Source organism: Schistocerca cancellata, chromosome 3 (assembly GCF_023864275.1).
Source record: "Schistocerca cancellata isolate TAMUIC-IGC-003103 chromosome 3, iqSchCanc2.1, whole genome shotgun sequence".
NCBI lineage: Eukaryota > Metazoa > Arthropoda > Insecta > Orthoptera > Acrididae > Schistocerca > Schistocerca cancellata.
The window spans coordinates 12,647,201-12,667,290 of NC_064628.1; the positions used below are offsets into that span (position 1 = coordinate 12,647,201).

At 40.1% G+C, this 20,090-nt stretch overlaps 1 protein-coding gene across 1 annotated transcript in view; it reads right to left on the reverse strand.

Moving 5' to 3' along the window:
* The window catches only part of LOC126176787 (WD repeat-containing protein 91), a 193,204-nt gene that overhangs the window by 150,822 nt on the left and 22,292 nt on the right, over nucleotides 1–20,090 (reverse strand). Inside the window, exon 2 of the mRNA XM_049923959.1 lies at nucleotides 4,344–4,467. Coding sequence (XP_049779916.1) covers nucleotides 4,344–4,467 — 124 coding nt within the window. The remainder of the gene's footprint in view (nucleotides 1–4,343; nucleotides 4,468–20,090) is intronic.

Genomic DNA, 20,090 nt, shown 5'->3' on the forward strand with positions numbered 1-20,090 from the left:
CAGCGGATTCTTCCTGAACAGCTGCAAACCATCCTTACAACACTTCACATGATTCCATTTTTGGTCAAGCGTGAGCAACTGCAAAACCCATCTTGCGGATAGCTTTTTTAAGCCCAAATGCTTATGCACAGGGTGTCCAGAATATTCAGCATCACTTGTGCTCATATGGCCACTCCGAAAATTTTGAAACCACAAATAAACTGTTCTAATCGAAGATGCAGAGTTACCGTAATGTTTATCAAGCTTCTCTTTAGTCTCCTGAGGCATTTTGCCTTTCATAAAGTAATGTTTAATCACCACACGAAATTCTTTTTCATCCATTTTTTGACAATCACTCAACTTCCTTGATTCACACGAATACCAACCACAGAGAAATAGACTAATATGATTGAAACTTGGTGTGCATTCTTTCCAAAGATGCTACTAACTAAACATGATCTTGATACACGCCGATGGTGCCATCTCTTGGACTCTGCATGGACTTTTCAAACGCCCATCATATCTCATAAACTGAGGTAAGAATGTAAAGTAATTTACAAGTGATTTTTGTAATTATCAGTGTGAGCAGATTAGCAACAGTTGTAAATTCTTTTTAGTATACTTTGAAGTAGATGCATGCAGTAGCTGCTTCTGCTCTTAATGTATAACTTGTCTCCTTTCATATACTTGAGAGCTCTCCTTCATGATGGAATTTGAAAAACATGATGTATGCTTGTATGAACTTATGTATGGTATTTATAGGAAGACAGCGAAGTGACACAGCCAGTATAACTGCATAAAACATGTTTTCTACAGCTTTACATGGTCAAGTGTGGATCACACAATCTAATTATACAAGTTTTATTTGTAAAAGTACACAAAATGTAAATTGTTGTCTACACTGCTTATGATATGTTATCTATAGTAATTAAATCTGGAGAAGAGTTATAATTTGTGATCACGACAAAACTTGCATACATATGGAGTGACAGGAGGAATGGTCAGTATTCAGGAAATTGACAGGAATGATCATTCAAAGCGAAAAAGTTAGTAAACATGGGCTCTAAAATGCATGCCTTAAGAGCTATGAGCACTTCATCATCTTCGATACTGTGAAATAAATCTCTGGAAAATTCTTACTCATTTTGCTCCATGCTACCTCCTCCCAAAACATGGAAAGCAATGAGCTTGCAGTAGAAGAGATTTGTTTCACAGTATCACAACTGAGGAAGTGCTCGCAGCTCTTAATATAAGCACTTTAGTGTCAACATTTCCTAGACTTTTTTTTTAAAATGATTCTTCATGTCAAATCCCTGAATATTGACCATTCCTCCTGAAACAGACTGTATTACTGAATGACACTGGAACACTATCAAGATATAATGAGTACATACTATGTATAAAACATTCTTGGACTTCTTGACACATCAGTCCAACATAACACCTCAAGTTTTCGACAATTTCTACCATCGCCTTTGTCAGGAACAACTGACTTGTCAACATTACTGCTATGGTGGCCTTATATAACCCAAGGACAGCTTCTAATTGGTTGGTAGTTATGTCATGCTGTCGCATGTGGTGTCAACATCTGTGCTGGTGACACCACCATTCCCACCGTGGCATAAACATTGCGACAAAAATCTATGGTTCTTCTCTGCACTGAAAGCTCGCTTCCATGCATTGCTAAGATTTTATCTGCCGTCATGCTGATAGATTTCTCACACATTCTTATTTCTACAGCCTCTTTAATTATAGAGCTCCATTATGCGGGAGACTAGGACAAAACTTTTCTTTCATCAAACTATGTTTGTTAGGCTGTGCTGAGCGACTGCAGATTTCTCCAGTTCTTGATTTTTAATGTGCCATTGATGTTCTGCAGAGTGGTCGGAAACAGAGTGGATAGAAAGACCACTATAATTGTTCCTGCACTCCTGTGGGATGATGTAAATCCCAGGAATCCTGAGGGCGAGACCGTCCTTAACAGTGCATAGCATCAGCTCGTCTTCCCAGGACTCTGCCTACTTTGTTTGATATAGTGCTGCAGAAGAGTAGGAATGCAGTCAGTGGCTCATCACTTGAATGTCTGACATTTTCATGCTTTCTTTTCTTGGATAATGCTGACTTTATTTCATGTGACCCATAGCCATTCTTTCAGAACACATACTTCAGATGACTGATTTCAGAATCCAAGTGGTCTTCATTAGAGATGGCTTTTGCTCTGTCTATTAGTGTATTTAAAGCTGCTCTCTTCTGCACTGGATGATGAAAACTCTGGGCACTAAAATATAAATTAGTGTGTATCATCTTGTGGTACACCGATTGGCCAAGACATCCATCTAACTTTCACTGTACCAGAACATCTAAAAATGACAGCCTTCTCTCCTTCAATGATTCAATGGCAAATCGGATGTTTGGTTGCATCCTGCTCATATGTTCCTAGAAGTGCTCAAGAGCTTCTACACCATGTGTGCAGACCATAAATGCGTTGTCAACATAATGATAAAATGAAGATGGATGAAGAGGAGCCAAATTTAAACCACGTTCCTCAAAAAGTTCTGTAAAAAGGTTGGCCACTGATGGAGACAATGGAAAAACCATAGCTATTTCATCCATCATTTCATAAAATGTGCCACTGTACAAGAAATAGATGGTCATAACAACATTTTGGAACAACTTTTATCATTTCAGGAGGAAAATGCTCTGCCAACATTTTCAGCGTGCCTCCACAGGAACCTTTGCAAATAGTCAGACCACATCCAGACTGCCTAAAATATCATTTGGGCCAACTATAATCTGTTTCATTTTTCCAAACATCTGAGAGTTTTTGATGTGATGTTCACAGCAGCCAACTATCAGCATCATCAATTTCATTAAATATTTATACAGCCTGTAGGTAGGAGAACCAATGGTGCTAACAACTGGCCTCAATGGAATACCTTCATTGTGGACTGTAGATAATCTGTAAAGCCTAGGAGGTCTACGAGCTCGTGGCTAAAGATTTTTGATAATATCTTCTGGTAGATCAGAATTCTTCAGGAGCTCCACCGCTTTTCTTCTGTATGAAACAGTTGAGTCCCATTTTAGACATTTGTATATATTGTATTACAACAATGATGGCACTGTGCTGTGATATTCAGTGGTATTCAGCTAAGCTGCCCAAATCTAACATCAGCAGCCCAGAGAGAAAGGGGCTCAATGCAGTGTGGAAAGATGAAGATCTTGTAGTGCTTCCTGCTGACAAGGGAAATGCTACAGTTGCTCTTAATACCACTGAATGTCAACAGCAAAGTGTCATGGTTGTTGGAAGATAGCATGCACAAATGTCTAAAATGAGAACCAGCCCTGTCATACAGCAGAAAAAAAGTGGAGCTCCTGACGAATTCTGGCCTACCAAAGAATGTCAACAAGAATCTTAGAACACAACCTCCAGACCTCCTAGGCTGTGCAGATTACCTAAAGCCCACAACAAAGGTCTTCCATTGAGGCCAATTGCTAGGCTCCCACACACTGGAGCTCTATAATTAAAGAGGCTGTATAAATAAGAATGTGTGAGAAAACCATCAACGTGATGGCAGATATAATCTCAGCACTGCATGGAAGCGAGCTCTCGATGCAGAGACGAACCACAGATTTGTGTCACAATGTTTATGCTGCGGCAGGAGTGGTGGTGCCACCAGCACAGATGTTGACACCACCTGTGACAGCATGATGTAACTACCAACCAATTAGAAGCTGCCTTTGGGCTATGTAAGGCCACCACAACAGCAATGTTGACAGTCATTTGCTCCTAACAAAGACGATGGTGGAAATCATCAAAAGCTTGAGGTTTCACCCTGAACTGATGCGGCAAGAAGTCTGAGAATGTTTTATACAACAGTGCCATTATGAAAGACTTTGTTCTTAAGTAGATATTATTGTGAATGCTACTGGATTCCAAATCCATGAGAACAGTGATGCACAAGCAGTAAATTTGTATAGTTTGCCATGAAATATACTTTACCTCACAGAAATTTGCACACAAAACAGCAATTATTAAAATAAAATTGTCAGGCAAAATGATAAGAGTTCATCTTTGGCATGCAACCAAAAACAATAAGGTTACCACGTATTACCATTGTAAACAATGTCCATCTTTTAAAAAATATGCTCCTCAGTTTTCTGTCTGCTTGCCACTCTGACCTCCTACACATCATACGTTACAGTATTTGGTTAGCTACTAATAGTTAATATTACTACTCATTTAAGTTCCCAGCATGTACTTAGATTTCTATTTCAATGTGGCTGCAGTTTTAAAACCACATGAGTGAAACATCTTCAGTGGACAGTAAACAGTACATGAATTTGAAAATAAAAAATGTGTTTACCTGGCGAAAAATGATGTTCCAGTTTGGAAAACATTTTCTGATCGAGGTGCTGCCATAATTCGCGTAAGGCGAGAAGGTCATAGGCAGATATGTACTGTGCCAGTTGTTCAACAATTCTGTCAACCTGCAAAAATTTATTGTGTAATTTTATTATATGTCTTTGAAATCCTGATAGTGAAAAATTTTAGATAACAAATATTTGTCCTTTTGTCTCCTACATAATATTTCCATTAAAACCCTAGGAAAACCTAACTACAATGATGTTTTTGAACATGATCATTCTTTAAGCAGCAAATTCAGCATTAAATAATGATGAAATTAAACATACCAAAATTAAAGCTGTTAGCACTGGTAACGCATCTCTAACACTAATGTGGAATATAACAGAGTGTGACTTACTTTCCTTGTATTACTATTAACGACATGCAGGATTTGATGCAAAAGGCATCACTTCTATTTCATCTAACTTATAATTTTTGTTTGAAATTATAAATAACCCAAGACCAGTTACCTATAAAAAGACTATCACTAAATTGCATCCTTCAATTACAGCTCTACAAAGAAAGAGAATAAATCATCAATAGTTCATCAGAGGCATGTACACAACATATCAGTGATGTCAGCTATGGAACATGTCACACCATAAATAATTGCCAGTCACTCAAGAAAAATATTATTCAACTGATCAGATAGATACACATGAGAATGTAGTTATTGAGTACCCTGACACTAACAGTCACAAAATTTAGTATAAAATCAAAATTTAATTTGTGAGAGAAACATGAGAGAAATAAAATTCTTCTAGTAAATAATGTCAGTGTCCAGGTGAAGTATATGTGACAGTGTAGTCGTTCAAGTACCCAGATGTTAACAGTCACAAAATTTAGTATAAAATCAGTCACATAAATAAATTAAACATACCATTCTAGCACTCTAGAAAAAGGTTAAAAATGGACAAGTGCGCACAAAGATGTTCAAAAACATGTAGAGTTCTAAAAGAAAATATTTTAAAACTTGCCTTTCAGTCATATTAAGAGGTATACTTTTTCCTTCTTCCAAGCACCTTAAGAAGGATGACAGGCAAAATTTATAAATGTTTGACATCTTGTGTGCCAATCTGCAAAAATGAAGGACAATCCACCAGTCAAAATGTGGGCTAGTGGTGTTTGTATGCCCAAAGGACCCCATACCAGTGGGCCATCTCGCCAGAAAAGAAAACTATGCATTACAAAATATGTCCAATTATGAATACTAAAGCTGACTGAAATTCATTTTGGTGCAATGGCTAGATACAGCCCACCGTGACTGGAAGATTAGTTTTACAGAGTGCATTTTGTTGTTCCTCACATCTAGCTTTTCCTCCTCCCAATGACATATGATCGAGTACTTTATCAATAAGAATACTAAATGTGAGACAGTACTAAAGTAGGGATCTTGCTGGTCTCCTCAGTTGTTGCATCTGTCACTGCATTATTCCATCTTCCCAAATGAACTTGTTCACAGCAGAATGTCATCTTCTTCCCTAGATGTTGTACGTATAAAAGGGTGACCTGCATAAACTAGTTTCTATGATGGGTACAGGCACCATATACTTCACAGTGCACACAGGGAATCACACCAAATGACAAGATTTTGTAGCTGAAATATATCTCTCATCCTCCAGTGCCCTCAAGGTTGCATGTACCTTGACATTGTAGACTGTTTGGTAGATCGTCAAAGAGAGGACAATCACAGCAAACCACTCAGTGACCACGGTTTGCTCTCTTCTTACTATGTCATGATTTCTAACTGAATTCCAGACACTACCATAAATCTAAATCAATTCCAGGCCTCTTGAGCTTTCAGGATGGGATTCAACACTGTCACCAGAAGAGGAATGGAACCTGGTCCATAACAAGTACCAGGTAGGCAGACTCTATGATCTTCAGATGTTTAGGTCTGTCTGATCTATACACCTGGCACTCATACCCCATGGCAAGCCCACAGAGGTATTGTGAAACTGGAGCAGATATCCTACATCTGCTACACATGACCTGTCGCTGAGGGACTTTTGGTATGTTAGTGCCTATGGGGACCTTGTTTTCATGTTTCTCAGGTGTGGTAACCACTATTTCAGAGAAACAAATTTGGTGGTGGTTTCCCAGTCCCAGTGCCTGATCTGCTACCACAATCACTTTTAAAACATAGTAGCAAATATAGGATTAAATGGTTCAGATGAAGAAGCAAGAGAATAAATTAAAAGTGTCATTCCACAAAACTTTTTGAAGCAGTACCAACATCCTTGACTGAAATTAATACAATTCTAAAAATTCTAAAAAACAGATGCTCTGGTGGGGTTGACGGTACTTCGTACAGAATTCTGAACAGTTGTTCCAACTTAATAAGTAATGTCCTTAGTGATATATGCAATGCATCACTAGCACAGGGAATTTTTCTAGATACATTAAAATATGTAATTATTAAGCCACATCATACGAAAGATGACAAGACAGACTTAAACAGTTATCATTCAGTTTCCTTATTGGCATTTTCCTCTTAAATAGTTGAAATGTAATGTACTCAAGAGCAGTTGCACACTTGAGTGGAAACAATTTGCTAAGCACATCCAAGTTTGGGTTCCAGAAAGGTTGCAATGATATTTATACAGTCACTCATCAAACAGTACAGGCCTTAAATAATAATATATCATCTGTTCATATTTTTCGTGATCTCTCAAACACCTTCAACTGTGTAGATCATGATACTCCCTTAGAAAACTCAAGTTTTATGGAACTGATGACACGGCTGATTTGAATCATACTTGACATATGGAATGCAAAAGAGGCTGCGGTGAATAATTCAGACAACGCTGGAAAGATAGAAAAGTTTAGTGACTGGGATACAAATCACAAAGGAAGTTGCACAGGATTCAATTTCGGGTCCACTTCTATTCCTTATATATGTGAAAGACCTTTCACTTAGTATTCAACAAACAAAATTGGATTTTTTGCAGATAAAACTAGTGTTATAATAAATCTCATTTCAGAGAAAGCAACAACTGATGTAGCACAAAAGCAGGAGTCAGTAAGTAGGACAGAATGCTCTAAGTTTTTGGGTGTACATATTGGAGAAAACTGGAAAAAGCATATTACTGAGCTTCTCAAACAATTAAATTCAGCTACTTTTGCTCTTCGTGTAACTGCTAATATTGGAAACAAACACATCAGCTTCCTCAAATATTTTGCATATTTCCACTCAATAACACCATACAGAATAATTTTCTGGGATAAGTCATCACTTAGAAAGAAAGTATTGATCGCATAACAGTGCGCAGTAAGAATATGTGGCATTCACCCATGAACGTCATGTAGGCATCTCTTCATGGAGCTATGCATTTTAACTGCGCCATCACAATACATAGTTTTGCTGATGAAATTTGTCATTGGTAATCCAGCAAAATTTGAGAAGAACAGTGATGTACGTAACTACAGCACTAGAGGAGAAAAAGACCTTTACTACCCACTTTAATAGGTGCTCAGAGAGGAGTTCAATATGCAGCAATAAAAATTTTTGATCATTTGCACAATAACATGAAATGTCTGACAGGTAGCAAAGCAACATTTAAATCTAATTTCATATCATTTTTGCTGAACAACTCCCTCCATTCCAATGATGAATTTCTATTAAAAACTAGTAGCCAGTAAAAAATAAATAAATGAATAAATAAAACACTTGTCTTTAAATGTAGTTGTCTGAGTAGGAAAAAATGAGAATGTGTTCATTAATTTTAACACTAATCATGTATACATATCATGTAAACTGACTCATTCCACATCATTTCAATATAAGAATTGATCAAGTGATCTATGGAACATGTAACTAACTAACTGCCTAGCTACTCTCGCTTTATCCATGTTGCCCAGACCACAATTGCTCATTATCTTTAAGGCAGGAGTTAATGCTCCTTTTTGTAGTTCCTATATACATTTGACCATTTCTGCAAGGGATTTTATATACTCCTGCTGTGACAAGCAGCAGGCATAGGTGCTTCACATTGCTCAACTGTATGATTCTCTCATTAAATTTTGTCTTATAAGACTTGCCTGACTTTATACTGAGAATAGAAACAGGCCAGAAAACATCCCTGGAAGCCCAACTGCTGGAGCTTTGCAAGTATCTTATCCCTCCAAGAGGTATCACATGCCGCCTCCTCAAGGTAAAAAAAGGGACATCTATGAAGCATTATTCATGTAGGAAAGATTATTATACTGCCACTTCCAGTAGTGTAAGATTATCAGTGGCGGGTTATTTCTAGAAGTAGAACTGGAAGTGACAAAAGAGCTTTCTAGAATCAAGAACCCACACAAAATAGTTGTGCTCCATCTGCCAAGGTCTTTTCTATGCCGTTCACAAGAGTAACACTATGATGTCCATCTACATCTATACCCTGCAAGCACCTTATAGTGTGTTGGAAGGTACTTCTGGTATCATTATCTGCAGACCCCTTACCTGTTCCATTCACAAATGGTGATTAGGAAGTACGACTGTCAGTAAACCTCAGTATTACTGCTAATTTCTCGGATTTTCTCATTGCAGTCTTTTTGCGAGATGTATGTGGGAGCAAGTAATATGTTGTCCCACTCTTCCTGGAATGTATTCTCTCAGAATTTCAACAGTAAACCTCCCTGTGAAGGAATTAGTTAAGCATCTCTGTAATGCTGAAATGATCAATGCTTTGTTGGATCTTGTCTATCTCTTCTATTAATGCAACCTAGTAAGCATCTGATAAAGCTGAGCAATATTCAAAAATCAGTTGAACAATTGTTTTGTAAGTCATTTCTTTCATGAATTAATTACAATTTCTTAAAATTCCTCCTATGAATCCCAGTGTGGCATCTAATTTGCTTACAATTTGTTTTATGTGTCATTCCATTTTTGGTCACTGGATAGTTACTCCCATGTATGTTTACGGTAGCTACTGTTTTTAGTGATTTGTCACCAAAAGTGGAATCGTATAGAAGTGGACTATTTCCCCTATTTATGCACAATATGTTACATTTATTTATGTTCAGGATCAACTGCCAGACCCTGCACCATTCTTCAATCCTTTGCAGGTCTTCCTGCAATCTGGTATAGTCTTCTGGCATAGCTAATATCTTATAGACAACCACACCACACCATCCAATAGCAGTCATATCACACTCCCTTGATGTACTACTGAAATTATTTTTTTACACCTGTTGATTTTGTTCTGTTAAGAGAGACATGTTGAATTCTATCTGCAAAGTAGTCCTGAATTCAGTCATGAATCTGGTCTGATAATCATCTCAGATGTGAATTTTAAAATTTTCCCGGCGAATTGACTGTTCAAACAAATTTTGGGCTTGCAGCCGGTCATCGTTCAATACTTCGCACGATATTTCAACTAGGCACCTGCCAGTCATCTTCAGGTCTGCGACAACCGGCTGCAAGCCCGAAATTTGTTTGAACAATCATCTCAGATTTTTTCTGTTAACAACAGTGCAGAATACATGAGCATAAAATATGTACCATGATTCTAACAACATACTGACATCAGCAATACAGGCTTATAATTATGTTCATCTGTCCTACAGCCAATCTTGAAAATGGTAATGACCTGTGTTCTTTTCGGGTTGCTGAACACCCTTCATCTGCAATAAACAATTGCTGAAAGAGGAACAAGCTCTTTCATGTACTCTCTGCAGATTCATTTGTTCCACATGCTTTTCATTACTAAGTGATTGTAGTTCCTTTTCTATTCCACAATCACTTCTCTCAATCTCTGCCATTTCAGTATTCATAGGATGATTGAAATGAGAAATCATATTACGATCTTCTCCAGTGAAACATTTTTAGAAGACTTAATTCAGTATTTTGGCCTTCTGTCTGTTATGATAAAGTCCAACACATACTTGTCTAAATCAAATTGAATGATGCTTTTGCATTTTATCTTCCACAAGTTCGTCTTCAGGACTGAATTTTTGATACTCAGATACTCATCAATTGGTATCTAATCCCTCTTGTTAAACAAATACATTTTCCTACCTTACTTGACATCCTTTGTAATGCCCATAGCCACTGATGAAGTCACAGCCGTATGGTCACTGATGTCTTCCACTACATAAACTGATTTTTAATGTTCAGAGCTTTTTGTTGCTATGAGGTCTACGAGATTACCCTCACAGATTAGTTCTTTAACTATCTGCTCGAAGTAATTTTCGGAATAACTTCACACGAATCCTTGTCTCCAGCATCAGTTTTGCCCACATAGCTCTCCCATTGTACAACTGACAAACTGAAATCTCCCCCTATTACAGATCCCCTATACAGATTCCATTGTTGAGGATAAAGCTCCTATTTTTCCACTTGACAAAAAATATGCCGCAATGGCAAGATAATGATGGCAGTTACTTCTGTTGAATGTTTTACCTTTATCTAGGGTATGTCTCCTTAATTGATCCAGAGACTTCCACTGCATATTACTTCTGTAACTGTGACAACTGTGACTTCCCACACTGCACAGAAATCCTCTTCAGAATCTCCCATATTAATGTATACTTTGTAGGATGATTCAGGAATCTCCTCTTATTCTCCTTTATTAATTGATGGCATTTAACCTCATTAGTTGAAAGATTGTAAAGTCTCAGCAACTGAATCTCCGAAGAAGTGTGTCTCTGCTGCTGATTGGACAGTAGCATTTCTCACAGTCCCAGTAATCAGATGGTCTTCATTGATGACCAGAATACTATGGGATGGATTAATTAGAAGATCTGTAGTTCACAGTCATGATGTGATATTCCAATTTCTAGGGCACTAAGACAATGTTCAAATACAGACAGCTGGGTGGAAAACACCCAGGTGGTCTTCCTGGGCATACATTTTAATAGTTTCATTTAAGACACTGCTTGATCTCCACAGTGTGCCATTACTGACAGGAGATGTCTGCAGTGGCAATTTTCAACCACTTGCTACTGAGCAGTGTCTGCAAGGATGGGTGAGCATATCACGAGATAGATGGTTGAGAATGAAGAGTGCGCTTTACATGGTGACATAGCAAAATTTCTGAAGAGATTAAGCTCTCAACTGCTAAATCTCCCATGTAAATGGTGGTACAGCCCCACAAGACATGCATTTAAATCCCCACAAACAAGGAATGGATGTGGGAGCTGATTTTTGATGCCAGGAAGAGCCTCTAGACTTAAAAAAGGAAGCAAGATATAGTTCGATGTCTCATCAACTGCAATCTCATTGGAAGGCGACAGTTCAGTTAGAAGAAGGAAATCAGCTGCAGCTTATCGAAAGAAACCAACACAGCATGTTCCTGAAGCTGTTTAAAGAAACAGCTGGAAAAAAAATCAAGTTAGGCAGGTTAATATTTACAGCCTAGTCCTGCTAAACCCAAGTCCATTGTCTTGACCACTATGGTTGGTTGGTGGGTTGGTTGATTTGATGATTAAAGAGTCCAAACTATATGGTTATCAGTTCCTCTTACTTAGAACAGGCAAGTCAATAAAAACACCTTACAGAAGAGCCTAATGTGCAAAACCCAAGGAATGGAGACCCCAAGGCCTAGCGAAGGTAAATGAAGCCTATAGAAAGGAACACGGAAGAAGAAAAAGGGGGAAAGAAAGAAAAGCGTGTAGGGTGCCCCATCCAGAGAGCACCTGGAGACCTCCAAAGGCAGAAAGTGCAATGGGGGACATAACCCACGTCACTTACCAGAGACATCTCACACATCAGTACCCAGAAAAGCTGGTGGTGGTGATATTAGATTTCATTATGGAATATAGGGAGTAGCTCACAACTGGTTCACCTCTTACTTTAGCAACAGACAGCAAAAGGTCATTATTCACAGTGCTGAGAATGGCTGTAATGTGGGGTCTGAGTGGGGCATGGTCAAATGGGGGGTGCCCCAGAGATCAATGTTGGGGCCACTCCTGTTCCATATTTATGTAAATGATATTTACCTAGTATTACGGGTATCTCTAAAATATTTCTATTTGGTGATGACACTAGCTTGGTAGTAAAGGATGTTGTATGCAGCACTGGCTCAGTTTCAAATAGTGGAGTTCATGACTTGAGTTCATGGCTTGTAGAAAATAGACTAATGATAAATAACAGTAAGACTCTGTTTCTAACACCCAATTCAACAAAACCCGACATTTTAATTTCACAGAATGGGCATATGATTAATGAAACTGAACAGTTCAAATTTCTAGGTGTTCAGATAGATAGTAAACTGTCATGGAAATCCCACGTTCAGGATCTTGTTCAAAGACTTAATGCTTCCATTTTTACTATTCGAACAGTATCTGAAGTGAGTGATCATTCGACACGAAAATTAGTCTATTTTGCTTATTTTCATTCACTTATGTCATGTGGTATTATATTTTGGGGTAACTCTTCCCATTCTAAAAGAATATTTTTGGCTCAGAAATAGGCAGTTCGGGCAAATAAAATTTTTTGGTTATGGTTGACACTTCGTCTTTCCCTCTCCTTCCCTCTTTCCTGATGAGGCAACAGTTTGTTGCGAAAGCTTGAATTTTGTGTGTATGTTTGTGTTCGTTTGTGTGTCTGTCAACCTGCCAGCACTTTCATTTGGTAAGTCACATCATCTTTGTTTTTATATATATATATATATATAGAGGGAGAGGGTAAGGAGTCATTCCAATCCCGGGAGCGGAAAGACTTACCTTAGGGGGAAAAAAGGACAGGTATACACTCGCACACACACACATATCCATCCTCATATACACAGACACAAGCAGACATTTGTAAAGGCAAAGAGTTTGGGCAGAGATGTCAGTCGGGGCGGATGTACAAAGGCAAAGATGATGTTGAAAGACAGGTGAGGTACGAGCGGCGGCAAATTGAAATTAGAAATTAGCGGAGATTGAGGCCTGGCGGATAGCGAGAAGAGAGGATATGCTGAAGGGCAAGTTCCCATCTCCGGAGTTCTGACAGGTTGGTGTTAGTGGGAAGTATCCAGATAACCCGGACGGTGTAACACTGTGCCAAGATGTGCTGGCCGTGCACCAAGGCATGTTTAGCCACAGGGTGATCCTCATTACCAACAAACACTGTCTGCCTGTGTCCATTCATGCGAATGGACAGTTTGTTGCTGGTCATTCCCACATAGAACGCTTCACAGTGTAGGCAGGTCAGTTGGTAAATCACGTGGGTGCTTTCACACGTGGCTCTGCCTTTGATCGTGTACACCTTCCGGGTTACAGGACTGGAATAGGTGGTGGTGGGAGGGTGCATGGGACAGGTTTTACACCGGGGGCGGTTACAGGGGTAGGAGCCAGAGGGTAGGGAAGGTGGTCTGGGGATTTCATAGGGATAAACTAAGAGGTTGCGAAGGTTAGGTGGACGGCGGAAAGACACTCTTGGTGGAGTGGGGAGGATTTCATGAAGGATGGATCTCATTTCAGGGCAGGATTTGAGGAAGTCGTATCCCTGCTGGAGAGCCACATTCAGAATCTGATCCAGTCCCGGAAAGTATCCTGTCATAAGTGGGGCACTTTTGGGGTTCTTCTGTGGAAGGTTCCGGGTTTGAGGAGATGAGGAAGTGGCTCTGGTTATTTGCTTCTGTACCAGGTCGGGAGGGTAGTTACGGGATGCAAAAGCGGTTTTCAGGTTGTTGGTGTAATGGTTCAAGGATTCCGGACTGGAGCAGATTCATTTGCCACGAAGACCTAGGCTGTAGGGAAGGGACCGTTTGATGTGGAATGGGTGGCAGCTGTCATAATGGAGGTACTGTTGCTTGTTGGTGGGTTTGATGTGGACGGACGTGTGAAGCTGGCCATTGGACAGGTGGAGGTCAACGTCAAGGAAAGTGGCATGGGATTTGGAGTAGGACCAGGTGAATCTGATGGAACCAAAGGAGTTGAGGTTGGAGAGGAAATTCTGGAGTTCTTCTTCACTGTGAGTCCAGATCATGAAAATGTCATCAATAAATCTGTACCAAACTTCGGGTTGGCAGGCCTGGGTAACCAAGAAGGCTTCCTCTAAGCGACCCATGAATAGGTTGGCATACGAGGGGGCCATCCTGGTACCCATGGCTGTTCCCTTTAATTGTTGGTATGTCTGGCCTTCAAAAGTGAAGAAGTTGTGGGTCAGGATGAAGCTGGCTAAGGTAATGAGGAAAGAGGTTTTAGGTAGGGCGGCAGGTGATCGGCGTGAAAGGAAGTGCTTCATCGCAGCGAGGCCCTGGACATGCGGAATATTTGTGTATAAGGAAGTGGCATCAATGGTTACAAGGATGGTTTCCGGGGGTAACAGACTGGGTAGAGATTCCAGGCGTTCGAGAAAGTGGTTGGTGTCTTTGATGAAGGATGGGAGACTGCATGTAATGGATTGAAGGTGTTGATCTACTATATATATATATATATATAGTTATAATAGAAGGAAACATTCCACGAAGGAAAAATATACCTAAAAACAAAGATGATGTGACTTACCAAATGAAAGTGCTGGCAGGTCGACAGACACACAAACGAACACAAAACATACACACAAAATTCAAGCTTTCGCAACAAATTGTTGCCTCATCAGGAAAGAGGGAAGGAGAGGGAAAGACGACAGGATGTGGGTTTTAAGGGAGAGGGTAAGGAGTCATTCCAGTCCCGGGAGCGGAAAGACTTACCTTGGGGGAAAAAAGGACGGGTATACACTCGCACACACACACATATCCATCCACACATATATGTCTGCTTGTGTCTGTATATGTGTGGATGGATATGTGTGTGTGTGCGAGTGTATACCCGTCCTTTTTTCCCCCAAGGTAAGTCTTTCTGCTCCCGGGACTGGAATGACTCCTTACCCTCTCCCTTAAAACCCACATCCTTTCGTCTTTCCCTCTCCTTCCCTCTTTCCTGATGAGGCAACAATTTGTTGCGAAAGCTTGAATTTTGTGTGTATGTTTTGTGTTCGTTTGTGTGTCTGTCGACCTGCCAGCACTTTCATTTGGTAAGTCACATCATCTTTGTTTTTAGGTATATATATATATATATATATATATATATATATATATATATATATATATATATATATATATATATATGAATATAATAGAGGGAAACATTCCACGTGGGAAAAATATATTTAAAAAGAAAGATGATGAGACTTACCCAACAAAAGCGCTGGCAGGTCGATAGACACACAAATAAACACAAACATACACACAAAACTCTAGCTTTCGCAACCAACGGTTGCCTCGTCAGGAAAGAGGGAAGGAGAAGGAAAGACAAAAGGATTGGGTTTTAAGGGCGAGGGTAAGGAGTCATTCCAATCCCGGGAGCGGAAAGACTTACCTTAGGGGGAAAGGACAGGTTTACACTCGCACACACAAAATGTCTGCTTGTGTCTGTGTATGTGTGGATGGATATGTGTGTGTGTGCGAGTGTAAACCTGTCCTTTTTTCCCCCTAAGGTAAGTCTTTCCGCTCCCGGGATTGGAATGACTCCTTACCCTCGCCCTTAAAACCCAATCCTTTTGTCTTTCCTTCTCCTTCCCTCTTTCCTGACGAGGCAACCGTTGGTTGCGAAAGCTAGAGTTTTGTGTGTATGTTTGTGTTTATTTGTGTGTCTATCGACCTGCCAGCGCTTTTGTTGGGTAAGTCTCATCATCTTTCTATATATATATATACATATAGAAGGGAACATTCCACATAGGAAAAATATACCTAAAAACAAAGATGATGTGACTTACCAAATGAAGGTGCTGGCAGGTCTACAGACACACAAACGAACACAAACATACACACAAAATTCAAGCTTTCGCAACAAACTGTTGCCTCATCAGGAAAGAGGGAAGGAGTCATTCCAGTCCCGGGAGCAGAAAGACTTACCTTAGGGGGAAAAAAGGACGGGTATACACTCGCACACACACACATATCCATCCACACATATACAGACACAAGCAGACATATTTAAATTGAAACTCTTTGTCTTTAAATATGTCTGCTTGTGTCTGTATATGTGTGGATGGATATGTGGGTTTGTGCGAGTGTATACCCGTCCTTTTTTCCCCCTAAGGTAAGTCTTTCCGCTCCCGGGACTGGAATGACTCCTTACCCTCTCCCTTAAAACCCACATCCTTTCGTATTTCCCTCTCCTTCCCTCTTTCCTGATGAGGCAACAGTTTGTTGCGAAAGCTTGAATTTTGTGTGTATGTTTGTGTTCGTTTGTGTGTCTGTCGACCTGCCAGCACTTTCATTGGGTAAGTCACATCGTCTTTGTTTTTAGGTATATTTTTCCTACGTGGAATGTTTCCTTCTATTATAACCATATATATATATATATATATATATATATATATATATATATATATATATTCGTTACAGTCATTTATTGTTAACAATATTAGCTTATTCCCACGAGTAAGCAGCTTTCACTTAGTTAATACTCGGCAGAAATCAAACCTGCATTTGGATCGGACTCCCTTAACTTTTGTGCAGAAAGGTGTGCAGTATACTGCTGCATCCATTTTCAATAAGCTACCACAAGAATTCAAAAATCTTAGCAGTAATCCACGCCCTATAAAATCGAAACTGAAGAGTTTCCTCATGGGTCACTCCTTCTATTATGTTGAGGAGTTCCTTGAAAAATTAAGCTGATTCTTGTTGTTCTGTTGATTGTATTTACTTAAACATATGGTTTGACTTTTTTCGAGTTCATAAGCATTTTATTTTTATCTGTTATTACTTTTACGTTGTAATTTCATGTACTGACACATTCCACGACCTCGGAGATTTGCTCCTCAATTTGGTCCTAAGGAACTCGACATGTAAATAAATAAAAAATAGTGTGGTCATCACCACCCTGATGAAAAGCCAATCTCATGGGTGGGGATGAAGGCCGTCCCCATGTGTGTAGCAGTTTATAATGCATTAACGTCTGCCTCCCTCCCCCACCAGTTTAGGGCTTGACAGTTCACAAAATGTCACCACTCTTCTAACACAGGAATCAGTATCAGCAAGAATAGTGGCCATATCTTTATACAAACTCGGTGATGCCCTGATATCAGTATATAAGACTCACATGCCAACATATGCCGAACTGAAAGTGGCACACTGCAAACCTCAAAGAGTTGTGGATCCTCCCACTGGAGGAGGAAGCCATGTGTTAAAGTGCTATGTCTGATGTGCAAAAACCTCCATCCAGTGGTGAAGCTAACATTAAGTCCACCATGCCTGTGTGGTCGATTTCAGCGACCGCAGTTTGTTGCCTGTCACCTTCAACCATTCAGGCTCCCACTGATACATGTTGCGTCTGTTAAAAAATGAGATGATGGTGTACAATTGAATGGGTCACTGACAGACACCACCATCCAGACATGTTTCCTTGGTTGCTTTGTTGGCTATGTCATTTCCCTGCACCCTGATGCGGCCAGGTACCCAGCAACAGATCACCTCCTTGCCATGGTGTTTAAGCTGCTGTAAAGAGTCGTGGATGAGCTGAATCAACTAGTCTATTGGATACATTTGGTGAAGTGCTTATCACACAGTAAGCGAGTCAGAACAGACAAGAAACCATGTACAGTGATGCTTGTGAGTTCTCTCCAGTGCCATTATAGTGCCATATGACTCCACATCATAATTTGTAAATGGTTCTGGAAAATGCACTTTGAAACCCTACCCGTGTAAACAGTGGAACAACCGAGGACATTCTCTCACTGGAATCCATCTGTATAAACAATGATGAAACTGTGGTATGTACTTAAAATGAAGAAAACGAAGTTGTAAAACCATAAGTACAAGTTTTCTTGTACCGCGTCAAGCTTAAAATCATTTTGGGTTCCTGAAGGCACCAAGGCAGCAACGCTTTCCATCCCTGGCTGTGTACTCAGAGGTCTGACAAATCCAGAACCTTAAGACAGTCAGCAGCATGTATCCCAAATGGCTGGTTCACTTGCAGCCAATTTGTGAACAGCCATTCAAAGTTGGATTGGACCACTGTACTAAATGCCAATGACTGAGATGATGCTGAGATTTTCAGTGCCTGTCAAACCAAAAGGATATGTCACCAAATCCAAAGTGGTGGTGCACAAGCCTCTGCACACAGACTCTAAACTGGGCTAGTCCAAAAGGCTCCAGTCAACATCCGACAGCATGTAACATCTTGAGGTAGGAAAAACGGGCCGATTCGTAGAGCACGCTGCCATAATCTAAACATGATTGAACAAATGCTCTATAAAACTGCAGGAGGTGGGACCTGTCAGCTTTCCATGCTTTTCTGCTATGGCATTTCAAAATACACATTCACTGGAAGTCCTTTATTCGTATGTCTTTCAGATGTGGGAGACAAGTTAATTTTGAATCAAATAATAAACCCAAAAAGTGCACAGTTTCCTGAAAATGTTAAATATTGTCCCCCATTGTGAGCACTGGTTGGTTAAAACTTCGATGGGCACGGTCAAAACTGACACGTGTAGTCTTCTCTGGTGAGAACCGAAAGCCAGTTGCCTCGGCCCAGGTTTCCTGCCTCCTGATGGTCAACTGTAGCTGTCTCATCGTCATTGTTAAGATTGGAGGAAGAGTAGAAGATTGTGTAATCATCTACAAGCAAAGAGCATTTGACAGGGCGGCTGACTGTGGAGCAGATGCCACTGATAGCAATGACAAACAATGTGACACTGAGTACACTACCTTGGAGGATTCCATTATCTTGAACATCACAGTCAGACAAAGCATCACCAACAATTTATTGAAAGCACCGGTCCTTGAGGAAGGGATTGGATAAGAAACACACATGTCCACATAGATCCCACTCATGGAGTTGGTGAAGGATGTTGTACCTCCAAGTAGGGTTGTACGCTTTTTCAAGTTAAAAAAAAAAAAAACACACAAACCAAATGGTTTCAGCATAAAAACGACAGGAACTCCTATATCACCATCCTCAATAGAATTAAGTTGTCAAGGGTGGAATGGTAGAGCCTGAAATCACACTGGGAATTGCTAGGGTGACCTCAGGATTCAAGCAACAAGATGAGGTGGTAGTTGGCCATGCATTCAAGAGTTTTACCCTTATAACAGGTAAGGGCTACACTCCAGTAACTGTTAGGGATGCTACAGTCCTTGCCTGGTTTCCATAATGGAATTAAATGTTGCCTCCTTCCAAATCGTGGAGTACTGTCCATCAAACCAGATCGGACTGAAACAAGAGAGGAGTTGTTCTTTCACTTCAGGGTAGATATGATGGAGCATGGCATAATGAATCTCATCAGATTCTGGAGCAGTGTCTCGGGCCAAGGAAAGGGCTGATTCCAGTTACCACATGGAGAATGGAAGGTTGCAGACTTCCTCATTATGTGAGAAGAAATGGAGCTTCCTCATCTCTACAGTCCTACAGAACACCTGAAATGCAGGAGCTTGTCTGGATGACACAGTGACTGTAGAAAAGTGTTCAGCAAAAACTTGAGGCATGTCTTTTATCGCGTCCACCAAAACCCCATTTCTTGACTAGGCCATAAGGCGACATATACTGCCCTTGCCTGAAATTGACATTAATCCCCAAACTTGTGCAGTGGATGTGGACCGATTAATGGAAGTTGCGAATTCCTCCCAGGAATCCCTCTTCCATTCTTTTATCACTTGTCTTGCATGTGCTCACGCAGATCTGAAGGCATAAAGGTTTTCTGTAGTTTGATGTTGTTCAAAATTACGCAGAGCTGTTCATCTGGCTCCGATTGCCAATCGACAGCACATCATTCCACGAAGGTACAGGTTGTTGTCTGAGGTGGTTA